Source organism: Gambusia affinis, linkage group LG17 (assembly GCF_019740435.1).
Source record: "Gambusia affinis linkage group LG17, SWU_Gaff_1.0, whole genome shotgun sequence".
Taxonomy (NCBI): Eukaryota; Metazoa; Chordata; class Actinopteri; order Cyprinodontiformes; family Poeciliidae; genus Gambusia; species Gambusia affinis.
In genome coordinates this window covers 13,063,606-13,081,576 of record NC_057884.1, presented here as the reverse complement: position 1 = coordinate 13,081,576, position 17,971 = coordinate 13,063,606, and the positions used below count along the sequence as shown (strand labels likewise).

At 37.8% G+C, this 17,971-nt stretch overlaps 1 protein-coding gene across 2 annotated transcripts; it reads right to left on the bottom strand.

Annotated features, from left to right (window-relative positions):
• Positions 1 to 1,276: 1,276 nt before the first annotated feature.
• Positions 1,277 to 17,271, bottom strand: nup155 (nucleoporin 155). Of its 2 annotated transcripts, none has more exons than XM_044096266.1 (34): positions 17,190 to 17,271; positions 16,710 to 16,877; positions 15,824 to 15,961; positions 15,627 to 15,723; positions 15,438 to 15,508; positions 15,265 to 15,357; positions 14,809 to 15,072; positions 14,641 to 14,714; positions 13,716 to 13,807; positions 13,531 to 13,628; positions 13,281 to 13,448; positions 13,089 to 13,189; positions 12,388 to 12,558; positions 12,196 to 12,306; positions 11,710 to 11,804; positions 11,533 to 11,618; positions 10,896 to 11,037; positions 10,710 to 10,776; positions 9,775 to 9,890; positions 8,068 to 8,171; positions 7,784 to 7,917; positions 7,464 to 7,655; positions 6,248 to 6,386; positions 6,041 to 6,176; positions 5,805 to 5,958; positions 5,580 to 5,684; positions 4,860 to 5,014; positions 4,637 to 4,766; positions 4,431 to 4,544; positions 3,484 to 3,604; positions 3,277 to 3,387; positions 2,841 to 2,977; positions 2,647 to 2,753; positions 1,277 to 1,733 (listed from the first exon to the last, which is right to left on the bottom strand). In XM_044096266.1, the coding sequence occupies exons 2-34, from the start codon at positions 16,849 to 16,851 to the stop codon at positions 1,595 to 1,597; spliced, it is 4,104 nt and encodes a 1,367-aa protein (XP_043952201.1). In that variant the 5' UTR covers positions 16,852 to 16,877; positions 17,190 to 17,271; the 3' UTR covers positions 1,277 to 1,594. The 2 variants fall into 2 exon arrangements, with proteins under 2 accessions (XP_043952201.1, XP_043952200.1); XM_044096265.1 differs by having other exon boundaries at positions 17,067 to 17,244.
• Positions 17,272 to 17,971: the final 700 nt, after the last annotated feature.

Genomic DNA, 17,971 nt, shown 5'->3' with positions numbered 1-17,971 from the left:
ACTAATTTCAGATTAAGTTTAATAACTGTTGATGTAGATCAAACTGAATTTAAAGTTTTCAAGGTATTAAGGTGGTAGTTTAATGGCTGTTTTAACATTTTTGGGCAACTAATAGAATTAAAAACCCTACTATTGATGGATATAATGTGTGATGTGGCTGATTAGTGAATCAGTTTAACATGAGCAAATGTTAAATATGAAAACCACAAGATTTATTAAACCTTAGAAGATCATTTAGAAGATCATTTTTTAAAAAAAAACATCCCTACTTGACTAGACATGATAGATAATAAAGTAAATGACTTTTCAGACTTCGTATGAACCATGCTATAAATTTAATGCACCTTTCTGCTAATACTTTTGTACAGGATGCATTTAATCCTTTTTCATTTCAAGAAAATGCTAGTTGAAAAGCTGAATTTTATATACTAATTGTATTCTGTATATATTACTACAGGTATTTACGCTGGAAGACTTAAAGTTGTAAACAAATCAAATGGTGGTTAGTTTGTATCTTAGTTGCACTCCACATTATATACGTTAAAGGTGGAAAATAAACTAAAATAATCTCAAATCTCAGTTCTGCACAAATATTTAATCTCTACTAACCCATTCCAATCTTTTCCCCTTACAAGTTTAGAGATTATATCAAAGCCTATATTTAAAAATGTTAGAAATCAGTTTTGAGCTCAATGAAACTGTGCAATTCATGTCCACACAGCAACAAAATTAGTTTATTTTCCATGAGAATACAAATTAACCATAATTATCCACTAGAGTGCAGCTAATTGGAGATTGACACTAATTAGCACTTTGCTAGTTATTACAGTGGAAAGTCCTGAGTGAGGTTTCAAATTAAAGATAATTGCATTGCATGACCAGTGTCACATTAAGGAGCAACCTGGTGCCCTTCACATCTAATTACTCCAGCAACTTAACATAAGGTCATCCTTTAATGAGAATAGATCCACAAAAGTCATGACAAGTTCAATTTTTTTCTAAAAATGTTTTATTAGCCTGCCCAAATTTAGGTCTGATTTTTTTTTTAGTGTAGGTGAAATTATGAACAGCACCAAGTCAGAGTCAGAAAAACTCATACATAATGGCACAGTTTTAATATCCAAACAATCACTTTCTGTTAACCCACAGAATTGCAAGAGGTTTTGCAAAGATAATGTTAAAGCCAAGGTATGTACATAAATACAAAATAAACTGGTAAAACAGTCAAAACCTTGTGATGTGATGCTTGAATTGACTCCATGTCCCGAAATAAGGCTCAAATTGAGCTAGGTTTTAATATATGCAACAGATTTCATGAGTTTTTAATAAAGACATTATTGAAAGTCCCTCCATTTCTAGATTTCAAACAGCTATTTGCAAACAATGCAAATTATAAGCAGTCTTTTCAAAACTCCGCACAATATTCAAACTAACAAAAAAAAAAGGTAAGAAATAAGTTATAAAACTTGTCACTGTGCCAGTCTCTCATCATAACAAATGCCAAAACATACAGTGCCAGGTCTCTTTGTTTAAGGCCAGCAGAGTACCAGCCAGAGGTCAGCCAATTGTTTATTGATGAAGAATGTAGCTCCTGTCAATGGAGCTTCTCCAGCTTGGCCTGCAGGGACTTGAAGTTGCCGATTATTTGCTGAAGGGCTGAGTTTGGACTCAAAGACTGCAGCTCCACCAGGTATCCGCAGATGTTGTCGAGGCAAACGTTGGTGAATCGGCGCCTGGAAAATATTACACAACATTAACAGCAGTCTGATGATACAGATTCATTGTCATTGGTTGTCGTACTTTTTTCACAAATCACTATGGTGCACAGTTATTTACCCAATGCTGGCTCAACCACAAGATTACAACATATATACATGAAGTGGACGGATTTGTGAAATTGCTCAATAAAAGTTAAACTTTACACATCAGCGAGTAGATCTGACTAAACGCAAACATATTTTTTACAGAAAAATGATCCTCATAATGACCAGTTGTTTTTTTTTATGTCTTTCTTTCCTTGTAGTCTGCAGTTTTTTTCACACAATCATTCCGGGTTGAGGGAAAAGCAAAATTTCATCTTAAATTAATATTTTTCTGCAAACAAAAAAAAAAAAGGACATTGCAACTTCACCACCCACAACTTAAGCCTGTCTTTTCTTACATCGCCCACTATGGGCAAGGAGGTGAAGTGACAGTTAGGCCTGTAACAATAATCAATAATTCAATTAATCGCATGACAAATTAAAACAAACTGAATTATTTCCACTGGCATGATTTATTCTTCATCTCTTTTCTTCTCTCCTTCTGCCAAAAACTGGATGATAAAAGTCTTCAGTTTGATGGTTTGGTCTCAACTAGTCCTTTTTTGAAGAACAATTTTGTTTACAAAGACTTCAAAATTAATTTTATTTGCTGTTTTGTTTATTTTGGATATTTAAAATTTCTTCCAGGTCTAGTGTTAAATGTTCACTAGAATTTAACGTTTACTAATCTTTTAGAATGTGCTCTTGCATTATTATTTTGCCATTACCATTATATTACTTAAAGATGGTCTCAAAACAACAATATTATTAATAATATAACTTCTGAAACAATTTATCGTCCAGCAAAATTTGCTATCGCGACAGGCCTAGTGACAGTGCTAACCTGTCATATGTTGCCACTCTGCTGGGGTCGTCCACATATCCTGAGAGAAGCACATGGATGCACTCCACTAAATGTAAAGGTTTCCTCAACCGAAGCCAGCAGGGATCCTAGGTAACAGCAGATCAAATTATTTATGAGGAACATTATGTTCATGTTCAAAACAAAATCTAAACATTTGAACTGAAAGGAAATACCCGGGATTTGAAGAGCTGATCATAAACCTCCAGAAGCCGTGGCAGCTGTACTCCGATCTCCAGCATCGTAAATGTGACAAATCCCACATCCCAGTTCAGTCGGCAGACTTCCTGCTCCAGAAACTTTACAAGAAACTCTGCAATCATAACACATCATTCCTCGTTAACACGGAACACTCATCATGTTGGCACCTGGGGAAAGAACTGATTATGTCCCAAAACCAAAGACAATCTGCCTCGAATCTACGTCTCAACAGACATGACATGTTTGAACAGGCTGCTTGTAAAATGTGGATAATTAAGAGCACGAGCAGCTGTTTGGTTAAACAGACTTGCGCCTCAGGGACACGCTCACTTAAAACATGCAGGAAGGATGCCTAATTATAATGCTAAATTGCAAACAACAATCCTAAAACTGAACATGACTGGAACATACCCAGAGGGAAGTATCTAGGTGTTCCAGCGTAAATCTTCCCCAGTGTAACCAGTTTCAGATTGAGGGACCTCATCCTGTCTGCTGGACTCATGGCCACGCTGTCGCTCAGTTCTGGAAGACAAAACATCCAAAGAGTAAGGGACATGTGTTGAATAGTTGAATAGAGACAACAATGAAATATTCCACAGGGTCTTGATTTTAATTCACCTTTCTCCAAGATCTCCTGCCATAGTGAGTGGACCAGTATTTGGTCAGAGTGTCCTGCACAGTGAATTATGGCCAGCTTGCACTCAGACAGTTTATAATGGTCAGCAAACTCTCCGTAAAGCTGTGGGAGAAAAATTAATTCTATAATTTTGCGTTCCACAAGACTCGTATACTTTCCCCACAGTAAAATTCAAGCACTTTCCAGGTACGATTTGAAACTTTTCCAGCACCAAACTTTGGAGATAAAACCAATAACAATGAACTACAAAAACTCCATTCTACAGCAGACACAAGGTGAACTAAAATATAGTACAATTTTTGTTTTGAAATGTCTCCATCACACACGACTGGTCCAAGAACAAAACACCAATAAAAAAAATAATAAAAATCCCCCAATTTCAATAACTTTAACATATAAAATAAGACGATCAATAAGTCTTTGAGCTATTAGAAATATTGTTCAATACACTAAAATAATCCAAATAAACTGTGGTAAGGTAAATTACCTTCCTGCTCATATTAAATGCTTAAATGCAATCTACAAAGAAAGTAACAAAAGCAACAATGAAATGTTCCCACAAAGTTTTCTGGTATTTAGCAATTACAAAATTATTTTTCACAATTTTAACTGACCTAAAACAAAAAAAAGTTAACATCAACTGCACACAGTGAGAAAATAAATTTATACGTCTTTCTTATTAGGTGTATGAAAATATCTGGTTTCAGCTATAAATGAAGTTTTCCAAGTTTAGGCTTTTAATCAAACATTAGACTGCACTTTATTAGAAAACTGTGCCATTATAATATTAAGCACTTTCAAGGACATTATACAAAAATCAAGCACAATCCAAACATTAAAAACACCTAATTGAAATTCAAGCATTAAGTGCCCAGGTGAACCCTGCAATCAACAGTAAAAATTGTATTTCTCTGATGTTTGGAGGTACCTTTGTAATGTCCATAAGCTCAGAGTCCAGTTGTGAGATGGCATTTTTCACTGAGGGATGATTGGAGTACAGCCTGATCAGGGTTTCCTGGATCTGCAGTTGAATGCGGACAAGCTGGAAGAAAGTGGAAGCATGCAAACCTTAAAGACATGCCTGAAGTCATCTCAGGTTAGGACGCCTCTTGGCTGTCAGTCAGGCTGACGTACCTCCATCTTTTCCTCCAGTTCGTGAAGGAATTCTCCGTCAGAAGCCTGAGCAGAGATGCAGGAGGAACTCTTAGCAGACAGGATGGCTCGAGCGATGTACTCCAGACGCTGCTTTAGGGAGATCTCAGTGCTGGAACATCCAAGAGAAAAAAAAAATGTTACAAAAGAACTTGATGTGAAAAAAGAAAATACGGGTAAAACTTTTCTCCTGTTCTGCTCAGACCTGTGCATGTCAGCGAGGCGGGCCAAGACATGAGCTGCTTTGCCAAAGTTGCGATTTTTCTCGTAGTAGCGCCACAACAGGTCCATGTTGTGAACTTTGCTCTGGTCCTGTTTTATTATATGCATCAGGTGTTCTTCAAGATAAGGAGAATTCACCTGGGAAGCAGAAGTCAAAAAAAGTTAAAGATCTATGGGGATTTTAAAAGAACAAATGTTACAAATTCCTGAAATACACAATGTATAAAACAAACCCTTGAGCTGAGATTTAATATGTTTTTACAATAAAGTTTCATGGCCTCTATCAGGCCTTGTCCAATTACATTCAATGATTTCAATGCATGTAAATAGAAAATCAACGTGTTTGAATGTTCTGTGTGAAACTGAATGTTGCACCTCCAGCCAGCAGTTTGCATCAGAATAAATGCTTGTAATTCAGCTTCAGAAGTAGGTAGTTATATGTTTGAGCATTTCATCCAGTGTGAATTAGAACATTTCAATTGTGTGTGCCCAAACTAGCAAATAGTACAAAATAGTAGAATGTGAAAAGCTTAGAATGAATGAAAAGTGTATGCAATTTTCTGTTTGGATAATATATAAAAGTATTTTCTCTTCAGAAATCCAGTCCTACCTCATTAGCCTTGTAGACAGAAAACAAGTCTGTATGAAAATGCCCCCGATTCAAAGAGAAACTACTAGTGGTGCAGGAACATAGTAGTATTACCTCCAGCAGCTTGTCCGTCAGGTCAGCCTGGATCAGCCAGTTGTACAGGGCGATGTGAAACAGCTCGTCCTGGGACCTCTGGGCCAAGCCGAGCATCTGCTCAAACTGCAGGGCAGTGACAGATCCTCATTAGAAATGCAGATCATTTACATAAGGATGAAGGAAAGTGAGCAGCTGACCGCCCCCCCTTCGCTTTTTTTTTGTTTTTGTTTTTTTTAAACTCACATGTGCAGTAGCTTCTTCGTTGCTTAGCATGTTGGGATCGGAGGTCATGACGGGGGGTCCGGGCTGCTTGGGAACGCTGGGCGACTGAGGGGCAGCTTTGCTCTGGTTCACCAGCTCCTGCATGGTGTCTGTGATGCACTTATAACAAGAAAGTCTGGAAAATAAGAGGAGGTTAGTTTGTGACAACAGCCAGCCCAGATACACAGAACTGTAGAGTTGGTCCTTTGTGGTCTTACCTTTCCTGGAAGGCCTGCAGCCCCACCTTGTCCTCCTCAGGCTCTCCATTTTTATAGAAGTGGGGTCCTAGCCTCTGTGGATCCTTTTTGTCTGCTGCCGTGAGGCACAACTCAAGAACTCCTTCGTAGAAACGCACTGAAACGACAAAAAGCATTAGCAAGTGGAATGCTGAAAAACAGAAAATGTGGCAGTGAAATCCACAACACCTTGTCTGTACTGGGAGCAAACAAGAGGCAGGTCTGTATGTTGGCTGATCTGTTGGTAGAGCTGCAGAGACTCTCTCAGCGTTCGCTCCTTCTCCACTTTGTTCTGGATTTGCTTTGAGCTCTGCAGCAACTCGTTGGCCTAAGAACAGGAAAATATCCGGTCAACAAGACCTCGGTTTCCCAAAAGTCTTTGCAGATTGGATGAAGCAATCATATTAATTGGGAGGAACTGATTATTGAGACAATCGTCAACTAATTTAGTAAGAGATTAATCTTTAACTGGAATACACTGATTTTTTTTATTTTTTTAAAGCCCATTTGCTGAAATAACAACAGTAATGAAGCCAAAAATGAACAAAAAATATATGCATTTAGCAGTCAAGATTTAAAAAGAAATTCTGTTAATATGATCCACCGCAATCTCTTCAATTGGCATGGTTTTAGCTTCACCTGGTTCAAATTCTGTAAAACAAAATTTCTCAAGAACCTTTAGCTGTCCAATCATAATCCAGTCATAATAAATAATGCAGATCAGTCCAACATTGCATTAATATTAATTCAAGCAGAAAGAGCTGAGCTTTTCACCTGTCGATGTTGTAAGTGTTGTTTTAGCAGCAGATGCCTTCTATGAAGTAATGCTATTGCATTTTAGGCAATAAAAGGTTTATTTTCTTATTTTTAAAAAAGAGAATGGAATTATTGTTTGCATCCTTTAGCAGGGGTCTCAAACTCCAGGCCTCGAGGGCCGCAGTCCTGCAGGTTTTAGATGTGCCACAGGTACAAAACACTGGAATGAAATGGCTTAATTACCGTCACCTTGTGTAGATCAGTTCTCCAGAGCCTTAATTATTCTATTCAGGTGTGCTGCAGCAGAGGCACATCTAAAAGTTGCAGGACTGCGGCCCTCGAGGCCTGGAGTTTGAGACCCCTGCTTTAATGTATTTAGAATATTGTATAAAAAGGACTGAAATGCAAAAGCGTTTTCCTAATTTATCATCAGAATAATCAATGACTTAAATAATCGTTGGATGCAGCAATAAAGAGCACACAATTCAGGTTTTTATCTGTACAAGATCCTTTACAACTATGCATTATTTTATTTTTATTTAATTATTACACTACTTTGTGTTGGTCCATCACTTAAATGAAACACATGGACAACAGCGACTGTAACGCAACATAATATGAAAAAGCATTTGCGATGCGCTGTGCGTACCTTTGAGCAAACGCTGTCATCAGTGCTGTACAGCAGCGGACAGAGGTCTCGGAGGTGATTGCTGATGGCGTCCACGGAGGCGTTGTCTTTAATATAGACATTAATAAGCCCTGTGACCAGAGCTCCAGATAACTCCTTGCCTCTGGTCACTACATCCTTAAAACATGCACCCTTCATTTGCTCTTGAAACTCCTGTGAATACAAAAATGGCACCAAGTACAAATGAGGCAGCGGAGCTTTATTTTTTATTTGTTTTGGCTCAAAGCAAGAAAATAAGAGACGTCTGCTTAGAATAGGCAAGTATTTGTGCTCACAAGTACCTTTGGCAGCTCAGACATAATGAGGCTGAAGTGATGATCGCAGAGGAGTTTCCAAAGTGCCAGAGTTTGGTAAGAGCGATACACAAGCTGCTGGATCCCCTGCAGAGATGCTTTCTCATAGACTTGAGCCTTAGCTGAAGAACAAAATGGAAAGTAATCTTGTATAAGAGAAGAACTAAAGAGTAAACCCATTAGTGTTCAGTGAACAGTGTTGACTGCAAAGTAAATATGTCTTTCCTTTGTGGCCTTTATATGAAAAGACAGAGGGAAGTGCTGAAACTCACTGTGATATTTCCTCTGGAGCTCCTGCTGCACCTGCTGGGAGCTGGCTCCGTCAGGGCGCATAAATCCCAGCAGCCTTTGCTGCAGGTTGGCGGGGGAGCTGAAGCTAACGAGGGCCAGCACAAAAGGAAAATCATTTAAGTTTAAAAAGGAGGCAAGAGAGAGACAGAAATTGCAAAGTGCCATTAGAAAGTGAAGAAAGGTCAGTTTCCAGATCAGAAAGCTGGAAACTGCTCAAATATTCTAAATAATTTTTAATACTTTTGATTGATACAATACTAGGGCAACACAAAAAATTGGGATATTGTTAAATATTGCAATGATGATTCCAATTAAGGTTTGCCCCAACACTCCCGCCACTGTTTTTGAGTTTAGCATCTTTGTCATAAAGATATACAAGATATATTGACCGCACTGCAGTTGAAATATAATATCCTACCAAATATTGTATTCAGCAGCACTTTGCAATTTTTATTTTATTCCACAAGAAAAACAATTGTAATCTGAAGAGTTCTCCAGGTATTATTCTCTCCAATTCCAGTTTCTAATGAGCGTGCAGTCAGCTCGAGGAAAAGCAGTGGAACCAGCATCCTGCAGCCGCTTTTTTTAATGCACCCAGTTTGATTGATTCATCTTTCAAATCTCTGAACTTGCTTTTCTTCTGATCTCAGATGGGCAGAAATAGTCACCGAAATAATTCTGACAAATATCCTGTATATTTAGTCCAAACTGCCCTGCTCATCTGCCTCCTCAGATGGATTTCTCTTTTTAAAATCCCATCTAAGTAAGCAGGAAAGCTGGATGCTGAATGTTGCTGCTGATAAGCGGTAATGATGTGCTGGTAACCAGACTAACGGAGCTAAAATGAAAAAGGCCTGCAGCTTTATTCCAGCAAAGCAAACCCTCACTGCAGGGCTTGTTATCATAAAATTCCTCCACATTTCTCAAGTCGGACCTCCAAACTTTTCCAGACTAAGGTCTACGTTTTTCCATGTAGTTTTTTATAACATTGGAGACATTTGAAATAAGTAGCTGCATCTTCTAAACACAACTAATCGATTATGTTGCAATTAATTCTGCTGTTTGGTAAAGAATTATTTCAGATTTTTTTATTATACTGTTTTTACAACCAGATCTATAAGACCATAAACTTGATATCTGTATTTAAGAATGGTCTACCATCATTTTTAATGGCTCTACATTTATTGTGTCCCAGAAAACATAGATGAACAAAAATCAATGCATTATTTGACATTTAAAAAGAAGGTCCAGCTTAAACACAATTTCTCTTAAAACCCAAAAGAATTGTTGCATCAATTTAGGTTCTAATGGGGAACCAAATATTATACATTTGATTCAAATGAAAATCACAGTGAAAAGCTTTATTTTTCCAAAATTATTATTATTTTTTTTAATCTTTTAGATAAGAGAATTGGGATTAAATATCTAGTAACCAAAACTGTGGACATAAATTAGACTTGGATAAAATGTGGGTGTAGCTTTACGGTTTGGTGATTCAATTTAAAAATAATGGATGCTTTTTAAAAAAAATTATTATTATTATTATTATTATTTACACTAAAGTTGACGAATATAAAAATATAAAATTATTGTTCATCAGTTCATCATTAAATAACAAGTGAAGTAGAGATCAGCTACCAAAACAAAACCATTGTTCTGATGAAACACTTTCAGGAAAAGGCTCTTACCTTGCAGCACCTAGAGAAGATGGGCTGAGCTGAGAGTTTTTATCAAGGAACTCCTGTAAACCTCTGAGCTGCAGGAGGATGGCCTCAAGCTCAAATGAGTCAACGGTGCTTTCCAACTGTGAGAACAAATTAAAAAAAGATACAAATCACACAATTTGGCAGTATATACTGTAATAATGATGAAACAATGTAAAGTAGTTAAAAAGACAGTGTTCTAAAAGTGAAACATATTAGTAATCAAATAGGCTACTTCAGTACAGATGTGCCTTAGAACAGAACCCAGTAATTTCCTTAATGCATATTTTGAAATATACTAAAACTGATAGATGCTTCCAAAATCCCAGTTGGAAAAAACCCCAGTAAAATTACCAATCTTCAACCTGAAAGTGTATTATGTAGAGGGAGTAGTCTACAAATGTCACACAGTAATTCAGGCATTGGCTCAGACAACCAATGAGACACTGGAGACGTGATCAAATTCCCTCAAACCTCAGCTTTAATTTCCTCAAATTGAAATCCAGGTTTGTGTCATCAAGACGTGTAAAAGCCAATAATTGTAATGCTAGTGGAGGGAACTGTGCCCATGAGAGAAGATCATAGACTTGTACAGAATGTTAAATACTCGCATGATGCCATCAGAAATCTCTATGGCACAATGTAATATAATTAGTCTTCAGTATAACGGCTGTACATGAACACAATGATGTTGATTTCCATATCTGTTAAGTTAAAACTAAAGGTGTGCTTCCAAATTAGGATCCTTCTCTGAGAACCATGACAATTTTCTGAAGCTATTATTACTGTCTCCACTGCATTTACCAGAGCAAAAAAAAAATAGTGGAAAAGTACCCCAGAAAAAGGACCTAACTGCGAGGTAGTACTACTCCATTTACCAGGAACATCGAGACGGAGTTTTAAAATGTTATTGTACTTACAATGCTGACAGTCTGATTTTCGTTGCTCATCGTTTTCTCAAAAGCAAGGCTCCCATCCCACAGATTTCTGTTAGTGTTGAAGGAGGCATACTTAGAGGCCAACACAGGCAAACATCAGCATTGAGAGCTCTACATAAAATATGCAGGTTTGGATGAAAAAAAAAAAAAAAAATCATGTAGAATTACCCAAGAATGCGAGCAAAGTAGATGCAAATGCCGTTGTGTTTTCCAGAGAAAATCACCTCAGGACCAGCCGACATCGGAGTGATGGGTGCAGATCCAGACTGCATCGGTGCAAATGGTGTTGAAAATGCAGGAGGCACCACACCTGAGACAAGTAATGAAAATAAATTTTAAAAAATGAATTATGTCCTTTCATAGTGTGAAAGGGTTTTAAATTTTATGACACCAGTTTTATTTTTTTTTAAACCAAGATGCATCTCCGACTAAGCCTCTCACAGTAAGCAATGAATTAATTGAACACAAGATAAATTAAAATAAGCTCAAAAATTAATATTTCTCAAAAGGCAATACCTAACTGATTTGGTTGTGTGTAGTTTTTATTTCCTTCTTATTTATCGTTTTTGGTTGTCATGTTTTATTTATAAAATATCTTCCATTTCCAATGCTAAGTTCTTTACAAAATTAAAGTTCATTAGTCTTTGAGAGGGTGAACATGCATTATTATCCCTTTTTCAATATTTTACTACAAAATTATCTCAAAAGAACATTTTCATTTATTGCATTTATTTCAGGGACAATTTATGGCTCAGCAAAATATGTTATTGCAACAGATCTATCTCCGACAAATCTTTACACTAACCCGGTGCTGGAGAGCTCATCACAGGCCCAAGAGTACTGGGTGTTGCCATGGCAGCAGGAAATCTCATCTGTGCTTCTCCTCCATATCTAATCCCAACACATAAAAGAAAGAACCGTCTTTAGTGTCCACATAATGCGAACAATCATGACTATACAAGGGCAAGAATCATTATCTGACCTGAAGAAAGCTCTGGTGGCCCATTGGGATACCTCTCTGTCACAGGCAGCGTTAGAACAAGCCAGGATGAGAGCTGTGGCACAGGCCTGCTCCTCCTGAACAAAACAAGATAAATATGTAGATGTATGATTATGAGATGTCTGAATTTAATAGTTCCTGATTATAGCATGCTGCTTAGTTCTGTGCATAATGCAAGTTCAAAACAACACATCAAGGTTCTTTTTTTTTTTTTTTTTATACTTTATTTATCAATTTTCACAGCATATTCTTTACAGCATTCATGTTTTATACAGCGCTGTCTTTAACATATATAACCCTTACATAAAACACACACACACAGAAAAAAAATAAAAATAAATAAATAAAAATTTAAAATAAAGTAAAAGCTTAAAAAACACACACAATAGATAAATAATAAAGACAAACGAAAACACAAAAATACATCAAGGTTCTTTAAGCACCAACAGCAGCAGAAAAGCACTTTACCCTGTGCAGCTTGAAGAAGCGCTCAATATCCTCACTTTCTCCTGCAGCGCAGCTGACCAGGAGGTGGCGCAGCTGATCAACTGGACGCAGTTTCTGAAAGATGTGGCTTCCCTGAAAGGTAGAAAGAGTTTAGAAGAAACTCTTAAACTAAGATTAAACTTTAAAGTGATGAAGAGTGCCTGCGTTTTTAACCTTTGCCGAAAGAAGGACGAATTTCTGTGCGGGAATGTTGTGCTGTTGTACGACCACAGGTGAATCTGTGATGGGAATGTGCTCCTTGTTGAGAGGAGTAAAAATCTTAGGAGGCTTCTCATCGTTAAGGGCACAAAGAGCCCAAGAGTGTCCATCAACATTAGACATCATCTGCAAAATAATGTGCAAGAAAATAAACATATTGCAGCAATAGTAAATAATAAGCTCATGAAGGGGAAGAACGGAATAATATTTGGAGCTTTTCACACTAGATCTCAATCACTGTGTTTGATAACATAACATAACATACAATTAGTGGTTTTCAACAGGAGTCGACTTTAATGCAGATTTTCTTTAATTCAGATGAGTTCTAAAAAGCACAAATAGCCCCAATTGTGCACATGCATTTGAATTAATATGTATTTGAAACATTTTTTTGCAGCCAACAAGTAGCTTCTGTTACATTTATGATATTTCCACACATTTCACCTTAAAAGCAGCAGCTGAATCACTGAAGACCCACAATGAATACATAACATGGTGAGTAAATAACTTCTTAAAATCTGATTGTAAATAAGTGGTTTTCCTTTATCCTGGATAAAACCAGGTTACATAAATTATAAATGTAGCTAAAATGTATCCACTACATACAAGTCTCCTTATTTGGATATTCTAATTTCTAATTGTTTGTTATATGCAACCTGAGTTTCCATCAGGGGTTTCTTGAAGGGAAAGGAGTCGTGGTTGATGCACCACAGAATATCACTGTCCTCTGTCTCCGAAGCAGCCAGGAGGAGAACACCTGCAGCATTAGATGTTTAATTTCACATCAGCAGCAGTAACAGAAATCAGATAAAGATAGCTAAATTTGGGAATCACATTTGGTCTCCAACCTTTGCTGTGCAGAGCTTTGTGGACTTTGGAGGGCTTCTGCAGTGTGGAGGAGGCGGAAAAACCCGGCGGCAGCCGAACATGGATCAACGACAGCAGGCTGGGGCGAACGGCAATGTGCTTCTGGTGCTGAGGTGCAAAATGCGCGGTGGTGAAGTACAGGCGCACACCTGCAAAAAAAACAAAATAACAAAGTCACTACAAACATCCAAGAAAAAAATAAAGATCTGTCTCCTTACATCAACTCTTTACCTGTGTGAGTAACGGCAAGCAGGTGGCAATCCGAGGACTCTGATCTGTCAATGACTGAGATTTGGACGATGGGTTTGAAGACCGAACGATCGATTGTCCTAAAAACAAAGTTGTACAAAAACGTTGGTCAGAATGTGAGAGAACTGATCGACGCAAAAGGAACAAACCTGCACACCCCAACATACCGAGCAATGTTTCCTGCAGCCGCTATGATGGAGCTCTGCGACATTGTCGCTACCCGACTCATCCCGTGGCCATCAGCACCCAGATCATACACCTAAAAAAACAGAGAGACGTTTTAGCTCACTGTAGAATTTTCACAACCTTTTTGTGAAGGTCGTAATCCAAATAACTAAAAGTAATAATCTGGATTCACTTGAATAGTTATTTAACACAACTCTGAAGAAACATCTTATGGTCAATTCCCACAATGATGAGAGCAATGTTTGGAGTTGTTGAGGCGAGTCTTTCAAACCTAACAAACAACAGGGTAGCAACTGCAAACATGTGGTTTGCTTGCAGTTGCGTCCCTTTTTACCCTCAAAGTGTAAAAGCATTAAGGCCTTCTAACTTCAATGCTTTGGAGCTCAATAATTCATTGAAATATCATAATAAACATTCAGAATCCTGTGGAAAATTTTTTTGCTAATAAAGATTTATTACTGAGGAAGAGATTTAAAATCCTTTTTAGCATCTAATTTTTAAATAAATGTTCACTTTTTCCACAATTTTATGCCCTTTTCACATAGTTTCATTATCTTTTCACACTCATCTTATTTCCTTTCAGAACAAAATTCTTTTTGAACTAAAAAGAACTTCACATCTAAACCTGAAAGAGGTCAGAATATTTTGGGCTTATTTTTAGATGATTGAAACTTGCACAGAGATGGGTGCCCCAGCAGGAACATAATTACAGACACACATCAAAACTAGTTTTGAAACGGAATAAGAAGGTCAGCATTAACGCTCCAGAGATCTATTGTAAATTCAAACCAATTCCTTTTTTTTTTTTTAATCGCTGAAATTATTTGCCTCAATCTGAAAACAGAACAACTGAACATTTGGGTCTCAAGGGTGTATGTAAACTTCTGATCAGAACTGCATTCATACCTGTAGGACGTCCTTCTCAGAGCGGGTGAAGAGTATGTTGCGAGAGTTATCGATTGCAATCTGCACAATGGGATCTGCGGAGAACAGGGCCAAAAACAGAATCATCAAACAGAATCGTTTGACTGCCAAAAGCTTCATTTCATGTGAAAATGTGTTCCTTCCTCTCACCATCTTCAGAAAAAGAAAACTGGAGCACAGAGGGAATGAGGAAGGACAAAGAGCTTTTGGAGTGGTTAATTTTTCTGCAGCGTTGGCTGAGCCAACCCGCCTCCGCCTGGTAAGCTATCTCATAGAGACAACCGTCCTTTCCTGCCATGAAGATGCGGCCCAGGTCTGTAGAGGTGATGGACAGGATGTAGGTGTTGTCTGTCGGGATTGAGAAGAGGGGGTCTGGTAGAAGCTGCATCCCACCAGACATGCTGTCATTTAATGCTGTAAGAGAAGCAGACACAAAAATGTTTAATATATTACCTTGGTTTTATTTAAGGAAGTTTGACCAAATCTTAATAAAAAATAGGCACCAATATTAAGCGTCTGGCTCCATTTTTTTAAAGGTTTAATCTACAAATAACACTCAGAAACATCAAGAAAAATTCAATGATCCAATAAATAGGACAAACTTACCAGCTTGGCTCTTGGGGAAACTCAGTCCAAGGATCACTACATCCACAGATGTGGCTAAAACCAGAAGGTAGTGGATATGTGGCTGTAAAATCCCTGAGAAGACAAAGGAAAAAGATCTCAAACTCAAATAAAAAGGGAAGAAAAATACAGATACAAAAACATTTTCCCCATACCTTGTTTTGGTTTAACAAGACCCACAGCTAGAATAGTTTCAATTAGGCCATCAAAGTAGGCCACATCTCCCCTATAAATACCACAAGAAAGAAAGAGACAGACATCATAAACAAAGGCTCAAATGACCAATAATCTATTTCTGCAGGCTTTGAGAAACATTTCAAATAACTGCATCTAATAATACCAACCCATCTTCGTAATTCCACATGAAGATATCGTTGTCGATTGTGAGCCATGCTCGAGAGATCTCAGGGAAAACTCCCATCATGCAATTAAACTGCATATCTATAAGACAGTTAAGCTGAAAATCGAAAAGGAGAAAACAAAACATGCTTTTCTGGTATGAAATTGCAGGATAACCATTCCTAAATGACTGAAAAGATACGGCTGAACTGCTCCACCAGCTCAGGCGGCAGTGGGACTCTTCTGACTGCGCTGAGTTCTGGGAGGTTTGGTACGCTGAGCAGGCCGGGTCCCTGGAGAGGGTAGTCCATGTCAGACACTCCAGAGATGGATGGCATGTCTGTTAATGAATAAAAAAATTAAGAAATGGCTCAGTCTATGTATAATTTGATTTCTCAGTTCAAACATAAACAGAGCTGCACAATGTATTGCAAAGGAATGCTTGAACATAATAATAATAATTGCTTGGATATTATCTTGAAATTATTTCTATTCTGCAGGATACACCGTAAAAGAAGAATCAGGAAAATAGGATTTATCATAATAAATATGAGGCCAAATACATTATTGAATAGCAGTGTTTATGTGGACGTCACTAAAAACGCCTTCCAAATACAGAATAGCAAGTCATTTGAAAGATTGCACAAATTGGTTTTGTGGTGACAGCAATTAGCTATGGTGTACAAAAGGGAGTCTTAAATTTGAATCTACATTTCATGTCTACATGATAAAATGTTAAGACATTTCATTCGGCTGCCCAGTTGGATCACAAAACTGATTTTATTAAATACACTAACAATGTACATGATACTGAATGTTGCTTCTACAAGATCACACAAATACTTTATGTTTGCATTAATGAATGTATGCTTCAACGATCTCATGTGGAGAAAATTGTTTTCATGTAAGCAAATTACACAAAACCAAACTAATAGTGGAAAAGTCACTCATTTGAGGGGGGATTAACATTTCGAGTGTTTAAATGAGCAAATCATTTAATTTCTAAGAAGTTTAGAAAGGTGTTTTCACTTTCCAGACCCGCCTATTTCTCCTATCTTCTGATGTTAGGGATATAAATTCAGATTTACTGTGTGACGGGACGCTGAGCAGCTCGGACAGGTCAGGAAAGCAGCGGTCATCCTGGAGGTGTCTGTCTATCAACCGGGCAGAGTTATCCAGCGCCTCGGCGAGCGCGGATGCGGGGCTGCTGGCTCCAGCGACGGACGGCATGACAGGGAAAACCACCGCTGACTAACCTGGGAGTCAAACAGAGACGTGTCTGAGCAAATTAAAATATTTTATGAGTCAAAATATGCCAATGCTAGCAAGTTAATATAGCGCCGGTTAGCTGTCTGCTGGAGTTATGCATGCAGTATGTAGCATACAAGCTAACAACTAGCTAAATGTCAAAAACAGTGTTCTTAAAAGTGAATTAGTTAGTTTACCAGATGCAAATGTTCCGCGGGGACCTGACTTTGCTAACTGAGGCGTTTTGTAGCGTCTATTGTGCTGCAAATTTAAACAAAAACACCCGGCATACACACACAAGAAACTAACAACCCGCCAACCTCATGCGCGGAAGTTTTCTTCTTCACTTTCTAAACAACTTGCTGTTTGAGATCGAGAAAAGGTGGTGCTGCCACCCACTGGTCTGAACAATCAGACCATTATTTAATAGTAGTTGGCAAGTAATGTTTTGGTGCATTAACTCCACCTACTGGAATGGAGTCTGAGCAATCATGTTGTTCTAAAAGACTTACTATTCTTTACAGTATTTATAAGAAAAGGTACTACATACGTAGGAAAACAATAGGGAACATATATGTGCTGATAATATTTATCATAGCCAGTAGAGTAGTCCTTTAATTGTTAATAGCTTTTTCCTTTATCTCTTCTTAAAAAAATCATAGGATTTTTATTGCTTTTTTTTTTTTTTTTTTTTTTTTACATCTTTTTAACCATTTTAGGAAATTGTTATTCTGTGTCTCACACAGGCATAAAAAGACTTCTGGAATTAATTAATCCACCAATAATGCCTACAAATAAACTTGAATCTGTTGTCATTTTGGTACTACACCTCCCAGAAACACAAACAAGAAGTAATAAAGATAACATCCATCTTCTATTCACCCTTTGTCCCTAATGGGGTCGGGAGGGTTGTTAGTGCCTATTCCCAACTAACGTTCTGGGCGAGAGGCGGACCCTGGAAAGGTCGCCAGTCTGTCGCAGGGCAACACAGAAAACAGACAGGACAAACAACCATTCACACACACACACACACACCTAAGGAGAATTTAGAGAGACCAATTAACCTGACAGTCATGTTTTTGGACTGTGGGCGGAAGCTGGA